General features: G+C 37.7%; 1 protein-coding gene and 1 long non-coding RNA gene across 2 annotated transcripts; both read left to right on the top strand.

Annotated features, from left to right (window-relative positions):
• The first annotated feature begins 1801 nt into the window (after window positions 1–1801).
• LOC106950236 (uncharacterized) lies at window positions 1802–4942 on the top strand. Its single transcript, XR_001425572.1, has 3 exons — window positions 1802–1909; window positions 2470–2677; window positions 4792–4942. It is a non-coding gene; the product is annotated as an uncharacterized LOC106950236 (long non-coding RNA).
• A 35-nt stretch (window positions 4943–4977) lies between these two features.
• Window positions 4978–11743, top strand: eif5 (eukaryotic translation initiation factor 5). The gene is made up of 10 exons (XM_015036967.1): window positions 4978–5071; window positions 5165–5246; window positions 6553–6725; window positions 6923–7034; window positions 7151–7281; window positions 8071–8232; window positions 8502–8663; window positions 9881–10045; window positions 10213–10356; window positions 11296–11743. The coding sequence occupies exons 1-10, from the start codon at window positions 5000–5002 to the stop codon at window positions 11392–11394; spliced, it is 1302 nt and encodes a 433-aa protein (XP_014892453.1). The 5' UTR covers window positions 4978–4999; the 3' UTR covers window positions 11395–11743.
• The last annotated feature ends 1799 nt before the right edge of the window (window positions 11744–13542 follow it).

The raw sequence follows: 13542 nt of genomic DNA, 5'->3' as shown, positions 1-13542 counted from the left end.
ATTTGAAGTGTTTGGTGTCAAACTCCAGTCGTCAAGGGCCACTGTCCTGCAATTTTTAGATGTGCCACACGTACAAAACACTGGAATGAAATGGCTTAATTACCTCCTCCTTGTGTAGATAAATTCTCCAGTCCTGCTAATGACCTAATTATTCTATTCAGGTGTAGTGCAGCAGAAGCACATCTAAAAGTTGCAGGGTATAGTGGGCCTCCAGGACTGGAGTTTGACACCTGTGGAAGGAACTCTATGTGTGAAGTCCAACTGTTAATTCAAAGATACTGAGCCATGTCTATCCATAAATTTTTAATTAAAATTTTTAACGAGTTAAGGAGACTCTAGAAGACACATTTAATTTGCAAATACACATATTTGACTAAATCATCACAATTACTAGTTGGAAATAGTATTTGTACGTCTATCCCAATCGAATCTGCCACTCATAAAATGACAGTTATGCTGACGTAGCGCCTTTAGTGAGAAAGTCACAGATATAACCATGTAGAAGTCGCCTTGATTGGTGCCATTCATTGGAATATAATGTGACCACGCAGCCGCCATCTTTGTACGGGGATCCCTTCATGTAGAACCTCAGACTATTGTAACAAAAACTCTATAAGAACAATCACATGTTTTCAAACGATTTTAAGTAGCTTTTTTTTAATTATTATTATTAGTATTATTTTACACACAATGCTAAAAAATACAGAATAGTAAAAAACAAAAGAGGTAATATAAAAAATAACAATGCAGCCAATTTTTCCAATTTGAAATTAACTTGGGTATAGTATTTTCTTACATAAATAAAAAAAAATCAAAAATATGCTAAGTCTTTGTAAGTAATGCACTCCACTATATTCTTAAATATGTGTAAGTATGCATCATATTTAGTACATTCTGATTAATAATTTTTGTGGAAGATATCACATTCTAAACATGAATTTGAAATATATGTTAAAAAAAAATTAAAATATGTAATATGTATTTATTTTGGAATGTTTCTCTCCCCATCCTCTTGGGTCAATACTTTTACATTTGACGGTATTTCTCTGCTAGAAGAGCAGTTAGTTTTTTGTACTGTAGTAGCAGTCTTGTTGCTCCCCTTAACTCTGTATTCTTTTTTTCCTTCACATAGAAACAATCAGTCTGTAGCAGTAGATAGTTGTCCATCTTAAACCTGGTTGTTGTTTTAGCAGATAAGCTAAACTGTACCTGCACTTGAAATAGATAGAAATTTGTTATTACTGACAGGTGCATCTCAATAATACAAAACAAAAATGGAGATGTGAAGTCTGACATTCCTTTAAAATGAGAAACATATATTACACTGATTAACAATCATCAAATTTCTGTTAATTTTTAAGATCATGGCTTACAGCTGGTAAACTGGTAAGCGAGTTTATGGAGTTGTCACCGTTTTAGCTCCATACAAGTTCATTATCTTTCCTCCGTGTCGTCCTTTTCGCACTGGTCAGGATCGCAGGGAGGAGCACTCCCTCAACACAAGATGGCGACGGCACTGACGTATGCTTTGGGTTTCAGGCGACATCTACTTCTACTTGTCCATATTCGAAGAAAAAAACGTCATCAAGCTAGACACTGCATCGTCTTATCCTTTCAAAATAAAACCCATGCAAATCTAATTTGTGCAGTTCAGATTGCTAAAAGCCTCAAGTAACTATTTTTTATTACAATATTTACCTAGAAAATGATTCTCGTTGTTTAGCAATGTTCTAACTGTCAATATTTTTAGTGCTATCAATAAAATACTAAATTTACCCCAGTACATATTTGAGCAGACTTTTAATGTTAGACAACAGAGAGACCGGATGTTGCTAAATTTATTCAACTTTAACGCTTGTCAGAAAAAAAAATCGACACGAAAAGCTGCATTTCGCAGAACATTCGAGAGGTAGGTGATAAATAACTGCATCGCGGCCCTTTCTATTGGTCTTTATTTTTATTTTTCTACGGTGGACATAATACAGTAGAAAAATTAAAGTTAGCTACACGATGTTGTGAACGTTGTTTAATCATAATATCTGAATGGCGTCGACTGCGTTTGGCTAACCATGTTAGCTATAGCTGCGTGGCGTCAGTTGGCCTTGCGTTTGGGCACGGGGCTTTTTTTTCTGTGAACGTCAGCACTCTCAGTGGACATAATTAACGGTAAAACTGTAGTTTTGTTAACTTGTTATTAGACGCATAATATTTTTTATATTTGTGTGTTTAATTGACTATTTGTCATCAAACGCTTCGTAACCAGAAAGCATAGTCATTAGCCAATCAGGTTACCCGTCTACTTTTCTCCCCCGCTCTATTACAGGTAATTAGTACAGCGTTTTAATAAATAACGACAATTACGTGACGACAATGTTAAAACGGACTGCACACTATCGCCTGTCGCACCTGCTGATGCTGGCATTCCAGTCCGCCGTTAATGGATCCTTTTTATCCCCCCCTCCCTAAAAGGTTCCCGGACATCGAGGACGTCCCAGAAAGCTCTCCTCTGTCTCTGAACCTGGCACCGACACCATTTGGACGCCTCAGGGTTTTAAGCTTTGAGAAAACGTTTTAGACACCCTGCTGCCGCAATCGATACACCACCAGCTATCGACCACCGTTCACTGCGGCATTTGGACGATCAGCGTTGTGTTTATGTCTTTGTTTTGCAGAAACGGTAAGTTGTGGGAACCGAATTTCTATATACATAATGTTTTGTTTTTCTTGTTAGCTACGTTTTACTTAGCTGGGTTATTCTCATGTATGCTTTCCCGTTACTCTGCAGTATTAAGCAGCGCTCCCCGTCTTCTCAGGCGCTGTTCAAAATGGCTTCTCCCAGTCTCGCCACTCGTGTGCAGTGGCTGTGTGACGCACTCTGCACCAAGCCGCTAGCTGGGCTAGTTTGTTAGCCTCCACCCGAGTAGTTCCCCCTCCTCTGGTTTTCCAAAACGGATTTTCATGGAAATGTCATTCATTTTGTGACATTTACCGTAATAGTGGCTTGTCAGGTTATAAGCAGGTGTGATTTGTACGGATTCCATCAGTCGGACCACAGCTGATGGGCCTCATGTTTGTGACCTATTAAAAAGAGCAGGCCTTATATGTCAAAAAGCCAGAGGCCCCCCAGCATAAGACAAAAGGCTTATACAAATCCATTATTGTGGCCACAAAGAGGGGTTTAAGCTGAATACTAAGAGGCTTGGTTTCCTTTTTCATTTAAAATCAATGCTGGCTGCCTGGAATGCAAGATTACTTTTTTTTTTTCTTCATATTCAATGCATAAACAGTGTTTTGATAATTTATAGAAAAAAAATTCCAGCTAAATTTCAGAATAGATTGGCAATAAGCTATTTTTTGTAAGGAGCTCTTTTGTACTAAACAAAACCATTCAGCATCCAATTTCTCTTCTTTTTAAATCTAAAAATTTGAATTTGTTTTTTTTTTTTGTTGCCATTAAAGAGATCATTTTGTGTATTTGTAGTGAGTTTCTGAATGGTATCCATACTTTTTTTGCAGTGAATCTGTAGAAAAAGTAAATCCTCAGAACAGGATGATGCTTACGGCTAATCGGAAGGATTTATCAGTTTCAGCTGGATTTGATCTTTTTTTTTTTTTTTTTTTTTACACTTGTATCCATTGGATTCAGTGATATATTAGCAGATATGAACGTTCTGTAGTTTTATAATGGAATGTGAAGGTTGTTGCTTTTTTTTTTTCAAACAGTATCTACATTATGTGTAAAAATGAAATTGCTTGAGGCTGCATCAGTCTGCTTTGACAGCTGTGGCTCGTCAGCCTCTGAGGATGAAGTGAAGCTGTTGAAGAGCTCAGGTGGAGTTTTTCAGCCTTCAGCTTCTGCTAATGGGATGATAGCAGTGACATGGACTTTCTTCTGATTCAGATAACTGACAAACTCAACTGTGTTCTCTAAAGATTGTAAAGGGCCAGTGATCTGTAGCTCAGTTTAAAAATACTCCAATAATCCCAAACTGAACTAATTGAAACCTTCAGCTCTAAAGCTGCTTCAGGCTCTTCAGGACCCTCCACTTAACAGTTGTCATAATAAGTCTTTATCATTAATTAAAAATAATAAACAACTGAAAGATGTTCGTCAAGTAAATGTACTAATTCTTATTTATTTTTTTAAAAAACCCTTGTCATTAGGTTGCTAACTACATTCCTTTTCCATAAATAAGAAAAGGCATGTAGTTTTTTTTTTTTAGAAAATTAGACTGAAAAATGACTGATTCTTTTAATGAATCCATAAAGTGTTGTCAGAGTAGATATTTCCTAAAACTTGATTTCTTTTGTTGTTGTTTTTAATAGTCTTAGTCAGTAGGTATAAGTTGCTCTTTCCATTGTGACAGCTGCGTCCTGTAATCTAGATGCTCAATACCTGCAGATGGTTATTAATCTCCTGGATATGAACATCTTAAGTTTGAGATGTTTCCCATTGCTTAAGCAGACCATCTCTAAGCCTTCCTCTACTGTAAGAATTTTATCACTTTATTACAAACTCACTACATGACGACATCCATCTACAGGTAAGGTAGCCATTACTGATGAGAAAAAAAACATCCAATCTACCAGCTTATGTCTACCTGGTCTAAATGGTTGTAATACAGATGAAGGCCATTCAAACACTCCCTATGTTACACAACACACAGCCGTTTGCCTTTTCCACAGCTGCTTCTTCCTCTATGCTGTTCATCCAGTGGGGTTAGCTAGAGCCGGGCAGCGCTAGTCTTTGCTTCTGAAATATTGATGGCTGTCCCTCTCCTCCTCTTTCAGAGCTGTTGCGCAGCCGTTGGAACCTGTGTGGTGGAAACCTAGCCTTCAAGCAAGGAGCTTGCGGCCACAGCGGCACGACGTTTTTCATGTCAGAGACCGAGCACGCTTGCAGTCGTTTATGTCATCCCCTCTTTTCCAGACAGAAGATCCCGAAAAATCCCCAACCAAGATCCTTTTATCTTACTGATAGTGCTAACATCCAGCCAAAATGTCTGTCAACGTTAACCGCAGCGTGTCAGACCAGTTCTATCGCTACAAAATGCCCCGTCTGATTGCCAAGGTAACCCCGGCAGGTTGAAGTCTATCCCAGCCATTTAAAAAAAGAAAAAGTCTGTGGCGCTGGGATTTATGGTCTTTTCTGTTTTCTGTTTAGGTTGAAGGCAAAGGGAATGGAATCAAGACGGTTATTGTCAACATGGTTGATGTTGCAAAGGCTTTGAACAGGCCTCCAACATGTGAGTAAACTTTACCGTTTTACCTCAGCTTATCTGGGGTGTACAATGTAAAAAAAAAAAAATTAAGTTATGAGACCTGCCATTTTTTGTTTTATCAAAATAATGTGTTGGTTGCCATGGAATTTTGATGCTGCATTCAGTAATAAGTGTCAAAAAAATCTCAGTCTCATGCTAGCAGAAAAAAAGTGAAGAATAAAAGTTTGGTTTTCTTTTAAAATATTTAGTAGCAGCATTGAACAGTGTTGACTTACTGTTTCTGAGGAACATTCAGTGCCACAGTGTGACGGTTGAGTATAGCTAAAAAGAAATATGGAGATTTTAGAAGATTCAACATTAAGCTCCCAGTGTGGTAGTTAAGTTAATTTATTTAGTCACTTGAATGTAAAAATAAGTGGTTTACTTCTCTAGATCAGAAGTCTTATAGAGCACTTTTATAATTTAGGTTTAATAGCAGTCTTATAAAGTGTGAAAAACTATTAAATCCTGTTTGAAGTTTAGATGAGCATGAGAAATAAAACACTATGGGAAGTGTTGAGTAAGTGGGTTAGATGTGAATCCAGAACTGGTCTGTTTATCCACATACCAGTGTGGAGCTTTTACCACACCGTCAACCCAGAAGCTAAATTTATAATCACATTTTATAACATATGGAACACACAGATAAATGAAGACGGTTAAATGTTATCAAATGCACAGAGTAGCAGAAAAAATGTGAAATTTGAGGTGGAAATTCTGTGGATATCTTGAACAAAAAGTAATGAAAAACTGATAAAGTTTTATAGCAACTTTCTAATGCACAGAAGTACCTTCACATTAACACAGATTTAACATCGAACATATCAGTCCAGATTGAATCACTTTTAGAGACAATGTGTCGTGTCTGAATTTGTAAAGAAATGCCTAGTTCCATTATTTGGTAGGCTGGAGTCTTAAATTCAGTGCATTTAGATTCTGTAGTGATGTTTTTCTCTACTTAGATGAACTATCATGTCATGTTTGTCTACTTTAATAAAGATGCCAGATCTGACATCAGAAAGATGTAATGGTGATGGCAGAGAGGCTGAGGGAAATGTGGGTCAAACCTGATCAATATCGTCTCAATACAGAATAATATTTCAAAATGTGTTCCTGTAATCATGCAGCTGTAATAACTATAAAAACAATCAGATTATAAATGCAGTGAAACCAAACTGAAGACTAAAATTTGAATTTTATGAACATGCTTGGCATAAGACATGGATATCTTAATTGTGCTATTTTTCTAGTTACTGTAGTTCTAACTGTTGGCCTCATCTCTTCTCTGCAGACCCAACCAAGTTTTTTGGTTGTGAACTCGGTGCTCAGACCCAGTTTGATACCAAAAACGATCGTTACATCGTCAACGGATCCCACGAGGCGAACAAGTTGCAGGATATGCTTGATGGGTTCATCAGAAAATTTGTGCTGTGTCCTGAGTGCGACAACCCTGAAACTGACCTGGTAAAGAGTTTTCTGCTTCCTTAAAGATATTTGGCCAAGCCGTGCAGTGGGAAACAGGACAGAACTCTATAAATTGTTTTGAAGAAACAAGAATGGCATAGTTTGTCTTGAGAAGTTGTGCTTAAGGATAATACTTTGCGTATAGGGGACAGAATAGTAGTAGTATGTTCATGGTTCATTTCTGTCTTCCTCTACAGCATGTCAATCCTAAGAAACAAACAATCGGCAATTCCTGTAAGGCCTGTGGATACCGTGGCATGCTAGACACCAGACACAAACTCTGCACGTTCATTCTCAAAAACCCACCTGGTAAGAAGTGAGGGGTCACTGGCTCAACCATAAAATTAACAACTTCTCTTAAATTAATTAATTCATAACATGATTTTTTTTGTTTGTTTGCTTTGCTCGTTTCCTCCTGTCAACAGAGAGCAATGATAGCAGTTCTGCATCTGTCAAGAAAGAGAAAGAAAAGAAGAACCGCAAGAAGGACAAGGAAAACGGCTCTGGCAGCGGCGAGACTGGAAACCAGGACAACATTGATGCCCCTGAGGCTGTGGTGTGTTTACTGTCATTCACATGATGGTTCAGTGGAGGAATGATCCCCACACGTAGTCTGGGATCATCCCTCGGCTCTCATTGTCAGTCGGGTTAAAGGGGCAGTGTTCATGTAAAATGTACTTATTCAGCTCTACGTAGTGTTATAATGTTATTCCATAATCAAAAACAAACCTGGAGTGCCATCCATGTTTGAAATCCTTTACTCTCCATGGCAACCATTGAGCTGTGCTAATCACCTTGGGGGACTTGGCTCTGCCTTCAAAGACAAAGCTCCTCCTCAGTTGCAGTTTCTAAGTTCCTGATTCACAGAGCTGCTGTCCTCTCAGCTCCTTCAGACTAGCCAGCACCGAATGGCAAACATTATATGAGCTACTTCTCAGCAGCTCAGGTAAAAACATTTTTAAAGGGTTAACAGAGGACCCTTGTTGCAATGACTTATTGAAGGTGGAGTTTCAGAAAGAGCAGGAGTTTTTAAAGAGCCAGAGGCCCAGTTTCAAAGCAATAAATTACAAAGTCAGATTGTTTTTACAACTGAAGTTACTTGATTGTACTATAAAATGGCACTAAAACACATAAAACTGCTCCTTTAAAATTAAAACACAATTGCAAAAACGTTTAATCACATAGATAGACCTCCAACTATGAGTACCGAAAATATCTGCTCCTTTCGGTTCGGAACCGAAATACATATACTGTTTTATCCCTAAATGTTCAACATTTGGTTATATAAATGATTATTTATAGAACCAGGTGCTTAATGCAGTTTTTTCATCCTTCCCGTTTCCAGGATAGAGACGATGACGACGAGGACTGGGCGGAGGAGACGACGGAGGAGGCACAGCGGCGCCGGATGGAAGAGATCAGCGACCACGCCAAGAATCTGACCCTGAGCGAGGACCTGGAGAAACCTCTGGAGGAGAGGGTCAACCTCTTTTACAGCTTTGTGAAAGTAAGACCGCTGAGACTGAGTACATTTCATCAGAAGATTCTGTCTGATTGGCTGAGGGTGCAGAGTCTGTGTACAACTCCCAACAGCAACAGAATCGGACAAAAAATAAAACATAGAAAGTTCATCCTTTTTTGTGTGGCTTACAGTACTTTACTAAAGGAAAACCACCCAAACAGTGTCGAGTTTAGCAGTTGAGGGACCAGTTATTAGATCTACCAGAAACAAATCTTTCCCCGCAGTTGTTCACCTCTTTGTTTGTTCTTAAACAGCAAAAGAAGGAAAGCGGAACCATTGATGGCGCTGACAAAGAGATCCTGGCAGAGGCGGAGCGTCTGGACGTGAAGGCCATGGGTCCGCTCATCCTCAGCGAGCTCCTCTTCAACGAGAACATCCGGGACCAGATCAAGAAGTACAAACGCCACTTCCTGAGAGTACGTCTCTGTTATAACAGTCTGAAAATCCACAACAACTTCATTTAGAAAGAGCTACAGCACCAGCCACAGCTGGAACAAAATGAACAGATAAGATAAAAAAACATAAGTGACACAGCTAATCACAAAATAACGTATTACAAACGCAACAAAACGATGCAATCATTTAAAATGCATATCAGTAAAATCAAGTCTGTTGGTTTAAGTAAAAATAAGCTTTCACATAGGTTTAATTTTTTTTTTTTATTATTTTAAAATTATTTGCATTTTGGTTTATAATTTAACTTTTACTAGTTTTTGGTTTTCACTTGAACTCACCAAATAATGCATCGTGAAAAACCTTTTGTAATTTAGTAATTGATGTCAGCTTGCCAATTAATTCAACCTGGTATTTGCTTATTAATGGTGAATATTTGCCTTTAAAAAAACAACAGTCACATCTAAAGATGGGAACTGAAAAACGGCATCTACAACCCTGATTAAATTACAAGCATTACCAAAGGACAAAGAAACCCAGCTAATGAGTGCTCAGGTTTCATGTTAACACTCCAAACTTTCAGTTACAGGAATTAAAAAAACTAACAGGTAAATAAACAGTGGCCATTAGCCACATTAAACTTTAAGCATTGGCTTTGGAAAAACCCTCATCTCCTGTCATCAGAATTATTTTGTACATTAAACTGAGAATGATGACAAGTTCTTCAGATGATGGAAAACATTTACATTAAATTTTTAGAGCAAGACATATAATCTGAGAGCCTCATGACTTGATACTCAATTTCTAAAATATAAAATGAAGACAAATTGATATAATACACAGCTTGAGGCTGCTTGCTTTATCGTCTTTTTCATTTATACATAAGCAGTTTTATTTCTCAGTACAGAAGTTCTTGACTCAGTCCATCAGCAGACATGATGTTCAGTGACTTTATCTGAAAGCTCTGGCAATCCTGATCAATTATTGATATCATATTTTAACATAAATACATTTCTTTGAGGACTCATGTTTATAGTAAATTATTTTAATGGTTTGAATGTTTATGAAACCAGCGCCTTGTGGTCATCAGTGGTATTGCAGTTAAAGGTTCTTCCTTGCACACGACTAAGAAAACATCACTTTTTTTTTTTTTCCCCTTCTCCCTAATGTTGAATAAAACTCATTTTCTCCTGGAAGTGACTAACTTATCTGCTGTATGTTTTTCATATTCACATCCTAGTTCTGTCACAACAACAAGAAAGCCCAGAAGTATCTGCTGGGAGGCTTCGAGTGCGTGGTGAAGCTCCACCAGGTGCAGCTGCTGCCACGCGTCGCCATCATCCTCAAAGACCTGTACGACGCCGACCTGCTGGAGGAGGACGTCATCTTCGCCTGGGCTGAGAGGGTCAGTGAGCTGGCAGCCGCCGTCAGTTCAGTTCTCAATGTCTCCAAAAAATATGAGCAAAGGCTCAAAAGTATCCCAATCGTACCACTTTGATGTTAGTATTTTCACATCTTATTTTCTTGTATCCAATGTTTCCCCTGTCTGCTCTCGTTTCCTGTTTTCCTCAGGTTTCTAAGAAGTATGTCTCCAAGGAACTTGCCAAAGAGATCCATGCCAAGGCCGCTCCTTTTGTCAAATGGCTGAAGGAGGCGGAGGAAGAGAGTGAGGGCAGCGAGGAGGAGGAGGAGGAAGAAGACGACGAAAACGTCGAGGTACGACTTTTCTTTTTCTCGTTTGGGCAAAAAGTTCCTGGAAATGCCCTCAATGCTCCAAACTGGCAGCTGATTGTTTTTGCAGTGTCGTTTTTAAAGTGGTAGTTCCTATGCCAATTCATAGACGCCTGTCTGGAAAATAAAATGCATTGATTCATGCATTTAATATGAGAATAAAATAAAACGAAAAATTTTATTTACTTCAGGATTTTTGAAGGTGATCTGTTGTCTTTTGTAAAAAGAAAATTCAACAAAACTATTTAAACAAGAAAACAACAAAATTAAAGTCAAAGCATCCCACTCTTATCTAGTGATGCACTGATCAACTTTTTCATTCCTGATACGGATATCTAAGATATAGAATCAGCTGATGGCGATTCTATACAGAAAATCAATCCTGAATAAACTTAAAATGTTTTTTTCTTAATACGGACATTAAAAAAATAGGTTGACTGCACTGGTCAAAATATAAAAATAAACTTTATCAAACCTTCATTGAAATGGTTCAGAAAGAGCAATTATGAATTCTATATATGATGTAAAATGGATGATAATAAAGCATGATGTCGCCCGTAGCTCCACTTTAAGTATTAGACGGATGCAGACATCTGCTTTCTTCCATTGTTGTTTTAGCCAAAAACCTGTTATCGGTGGTTCAAAGATTGATCTGAATCTCAGTGGAAAATATTTCAGAATATACACAATTATAGGATCTGAGTATTTAACCCCATTGCATTACATTACTGGTCTTGACATGAAAATAAACTGATACCAGTATGTTTTGGAGGAAACGGCAGTACATGGGTTCAGACATCTAGAGCGAATGGATGCAGAAACCAGTTGCTTGTCAAGCAACCCTTGAACTCTGTGCTATAAATGTAATGCTTACAGGAGCCTTCTGACAGTGGGCTAAAAGTTTTTGTGCTTTTCTTCCCGCAGGTGGTGTACTCGTCCTCCGCCCGCGAGCTCAAAGTGGAGACCGTGAAACCAGACACACCAGAAAAAGAAGAAGACGATATTGACATTGATGCAATCTGAGAGATTCTGGATGCTGCTGCTGCTTTTCTCTTGTGTTGTGGCTTCGACTTAGCCGGCCCTGTATGACCGATACGGCTCAGCTTTTCCCTTCTTGATTCCCCCCTGACCCCTCCTCCTACTGCCCTCTATACACCCCTCCGGCTTTACAGCATGATATAGTATTATAGCGCTTCACCTGCTACAAAGTATCTGTATAATTCTGCTATGAGTTTATTAAATGAAGTTGATTTGTGGGATTTTAATCAAGGGTGTTATGGGATCTTTTTCACTGCACTTTTTCTTTCTTTCCTCTTTTGTTTTGAGGTCCCTGTATTTTTCCAGTCAATAAAGAATGTTTTGCTATCCATCATGTCTGACTGTTTCGGTTGAAGTGCTGGAAATTATGAAGACGTTTACAAGAATTGGCATACTTTAGTTTTGACGTTGCCAAAACTTTACTGATTCATACATCTTAAGATATATTCTAGCTAGAAAAGATAGTTTCAGCTTTTTTTGTGATGGTATTTTTTTCCACAGTTATGATTAAACATGAAATTACATCTCCTTATACCAGAATAAGCTTTAGTTACTGTAGTGGAGCAGGAGTTAAGAGTTTATACTACAGCTTTTTATGTTAAAGCCAAGGGTAAAATGCTTACACTTAGCTTAAGTCTATGTATTTGGAGTACTGCTTGTACTGTAGTTGAATTATGTGTGAGTGCACAAACACCTTTAAGGGAGGAATTTAACTTCAAAACATGCACACAAAAAAAGGGAAGGAAATATTAAAACAAACCGATCAGAGTATGTGATAAAGGCATATGTCATCGAAAGCTTGTTTTTGGCTGGCTTGTTTCAATACTAGCTGAAATTGAGTTAAATTAACAGAAAAGAAGTGGTGTGTCACTTTAAGAACCCTCAGAAATCCGTGCATCTAGTCAAGAGCACGCGTTCATCTGCTGCTCTAAATGTTTAATAACTAAATTGAATAATTCAATACATTTATACATAAAAAAAATCAATGACTAAAATGTTAATCTAAAATATTAGATGTTATTTTCTGTCTCTGCCTTCCTAACGCTGGAGTGCGAAGAGCAGCACGGACATTCTTCTATGAAGCGAACAACACAACCATTTCCTCCTGACTGGTGACAGTCCTCGCAATACTTTGTAGTCCGGTGGGACCGGGGTCAGTCGGTTTCCGCCCGTTCAGCTAAACATGCTTGTGAGGCTTTCAAGTCCTGTCGGACACAAAAGTGAATGAAACAAACCTCATAAAAACAGAAGCCATTGTATGTGGGACTTAGCGCTCCTTTTTAACAGCATACAACAAAACGGATCAGTTTTTCTTTTGCATCTGCATGTGAAAAATAACATTAAGGGGCAGTATAAGATAAAATTATTTTTTTTCTTTAGCTTTTAATTATGTTATGTTATTCCCTCATCAAAAACATACTCGTAGTGTTTTTTAAATTCTTTCATGTTTTAGAAATCCTTGAATCTCCCATGGCAACCATTTAGGGGTGCAAAATCCTTCCATACTGCAGTAAAGAGAATTAAAGATGTTTTTATGCTGAAAGATGTTTTAGAGACCCTAATAAAACTTAAACATTTAATTAAAAAAAAATGTAAAGATAAATATTCCATATTTACTGTAAAAACAAGATGAACTACTAGAACAAATGAGAATAGTGTCCACTCTATAGCAGTTTTTAAAACTCGTCTACATGTGACAACCATTCCCATCTTTGCAGACATTGTAAGCTTGCTAAGGAATGGCTTTAACTTGCTTATGAAAAACAACTTGAAATCAAAACAATTACTCTCATTCTTTTAATTTGTCTATTAAACGGTTTAATATTGTCAATGCTATTAATACAAAAGCAAAACAATGTAAAATTATTGTGACCCATGAAATTGCAAAATACCTCCTTCCCTTTATATCTGCAACTTTCACTATATGTTTTGTTTATTTTTTTCTTTCTTGCTCTCTCTTCCTCTCCCTTCCTCTCCCTCTCTCTTCCTCCCTTCCTTCTTTCTTTCCTTCCTTCCTTCCTTTTTCTTTCTTTCATAACAAATGGAAAAGATCCAACATCTGTTGTTGTACTGATATAAAATGTCTGGAGATTATTAAAGGACCTTTTACAAGACAGGACTTTTTTCCATCTT

The sequence above is a fragment of the Poecilia latipinna genome, unplaced genomic scaffold (assembly GCF_001443285.1).
Source record: "Poecilia latipinna isolate Pla-1442-1.1 unplaced genomic scaffold, P_latipinna-1.0 Scaffold386, whole genome shotgun sequence".
NCBI classification, from domain to species: Eukaryota; Metazoa; Chordata; class Actinopteri; order Cyprinodontiformes; family Poeciliidae; genus Poecilia; species Poecilia latipinna.
Note: the sequence above shows the minus strand (reverse complement) of the source record. Positions and strands in the feature narration are given on the sequence as shown.

Bases quoted from the DNA above. Each gene is read 5' to 3' on its own strand.
- eif5 (XM_015036967.1), top strand. From the start codon at position 5,000: ATGTCTGTCAACGTTAACCGCAGCGTGTCAGACCAGTTCTATCGCTAC. The intron at 5,072-5,164 runs GTAACCCCGGCA...TTTTCTGTTTAG, and splicing joins TGCCCCGTCTGATTGCCAAG to GTTGAAGGCAAAGGGAATGG. The intron at 10,357-11,295 runs GTACGACTTTTC...TTCTTCCCGCAG, and splicing joins AAGACGACGAAAACGTCGAG to GTGGTGTACTCGTCCTCCGC.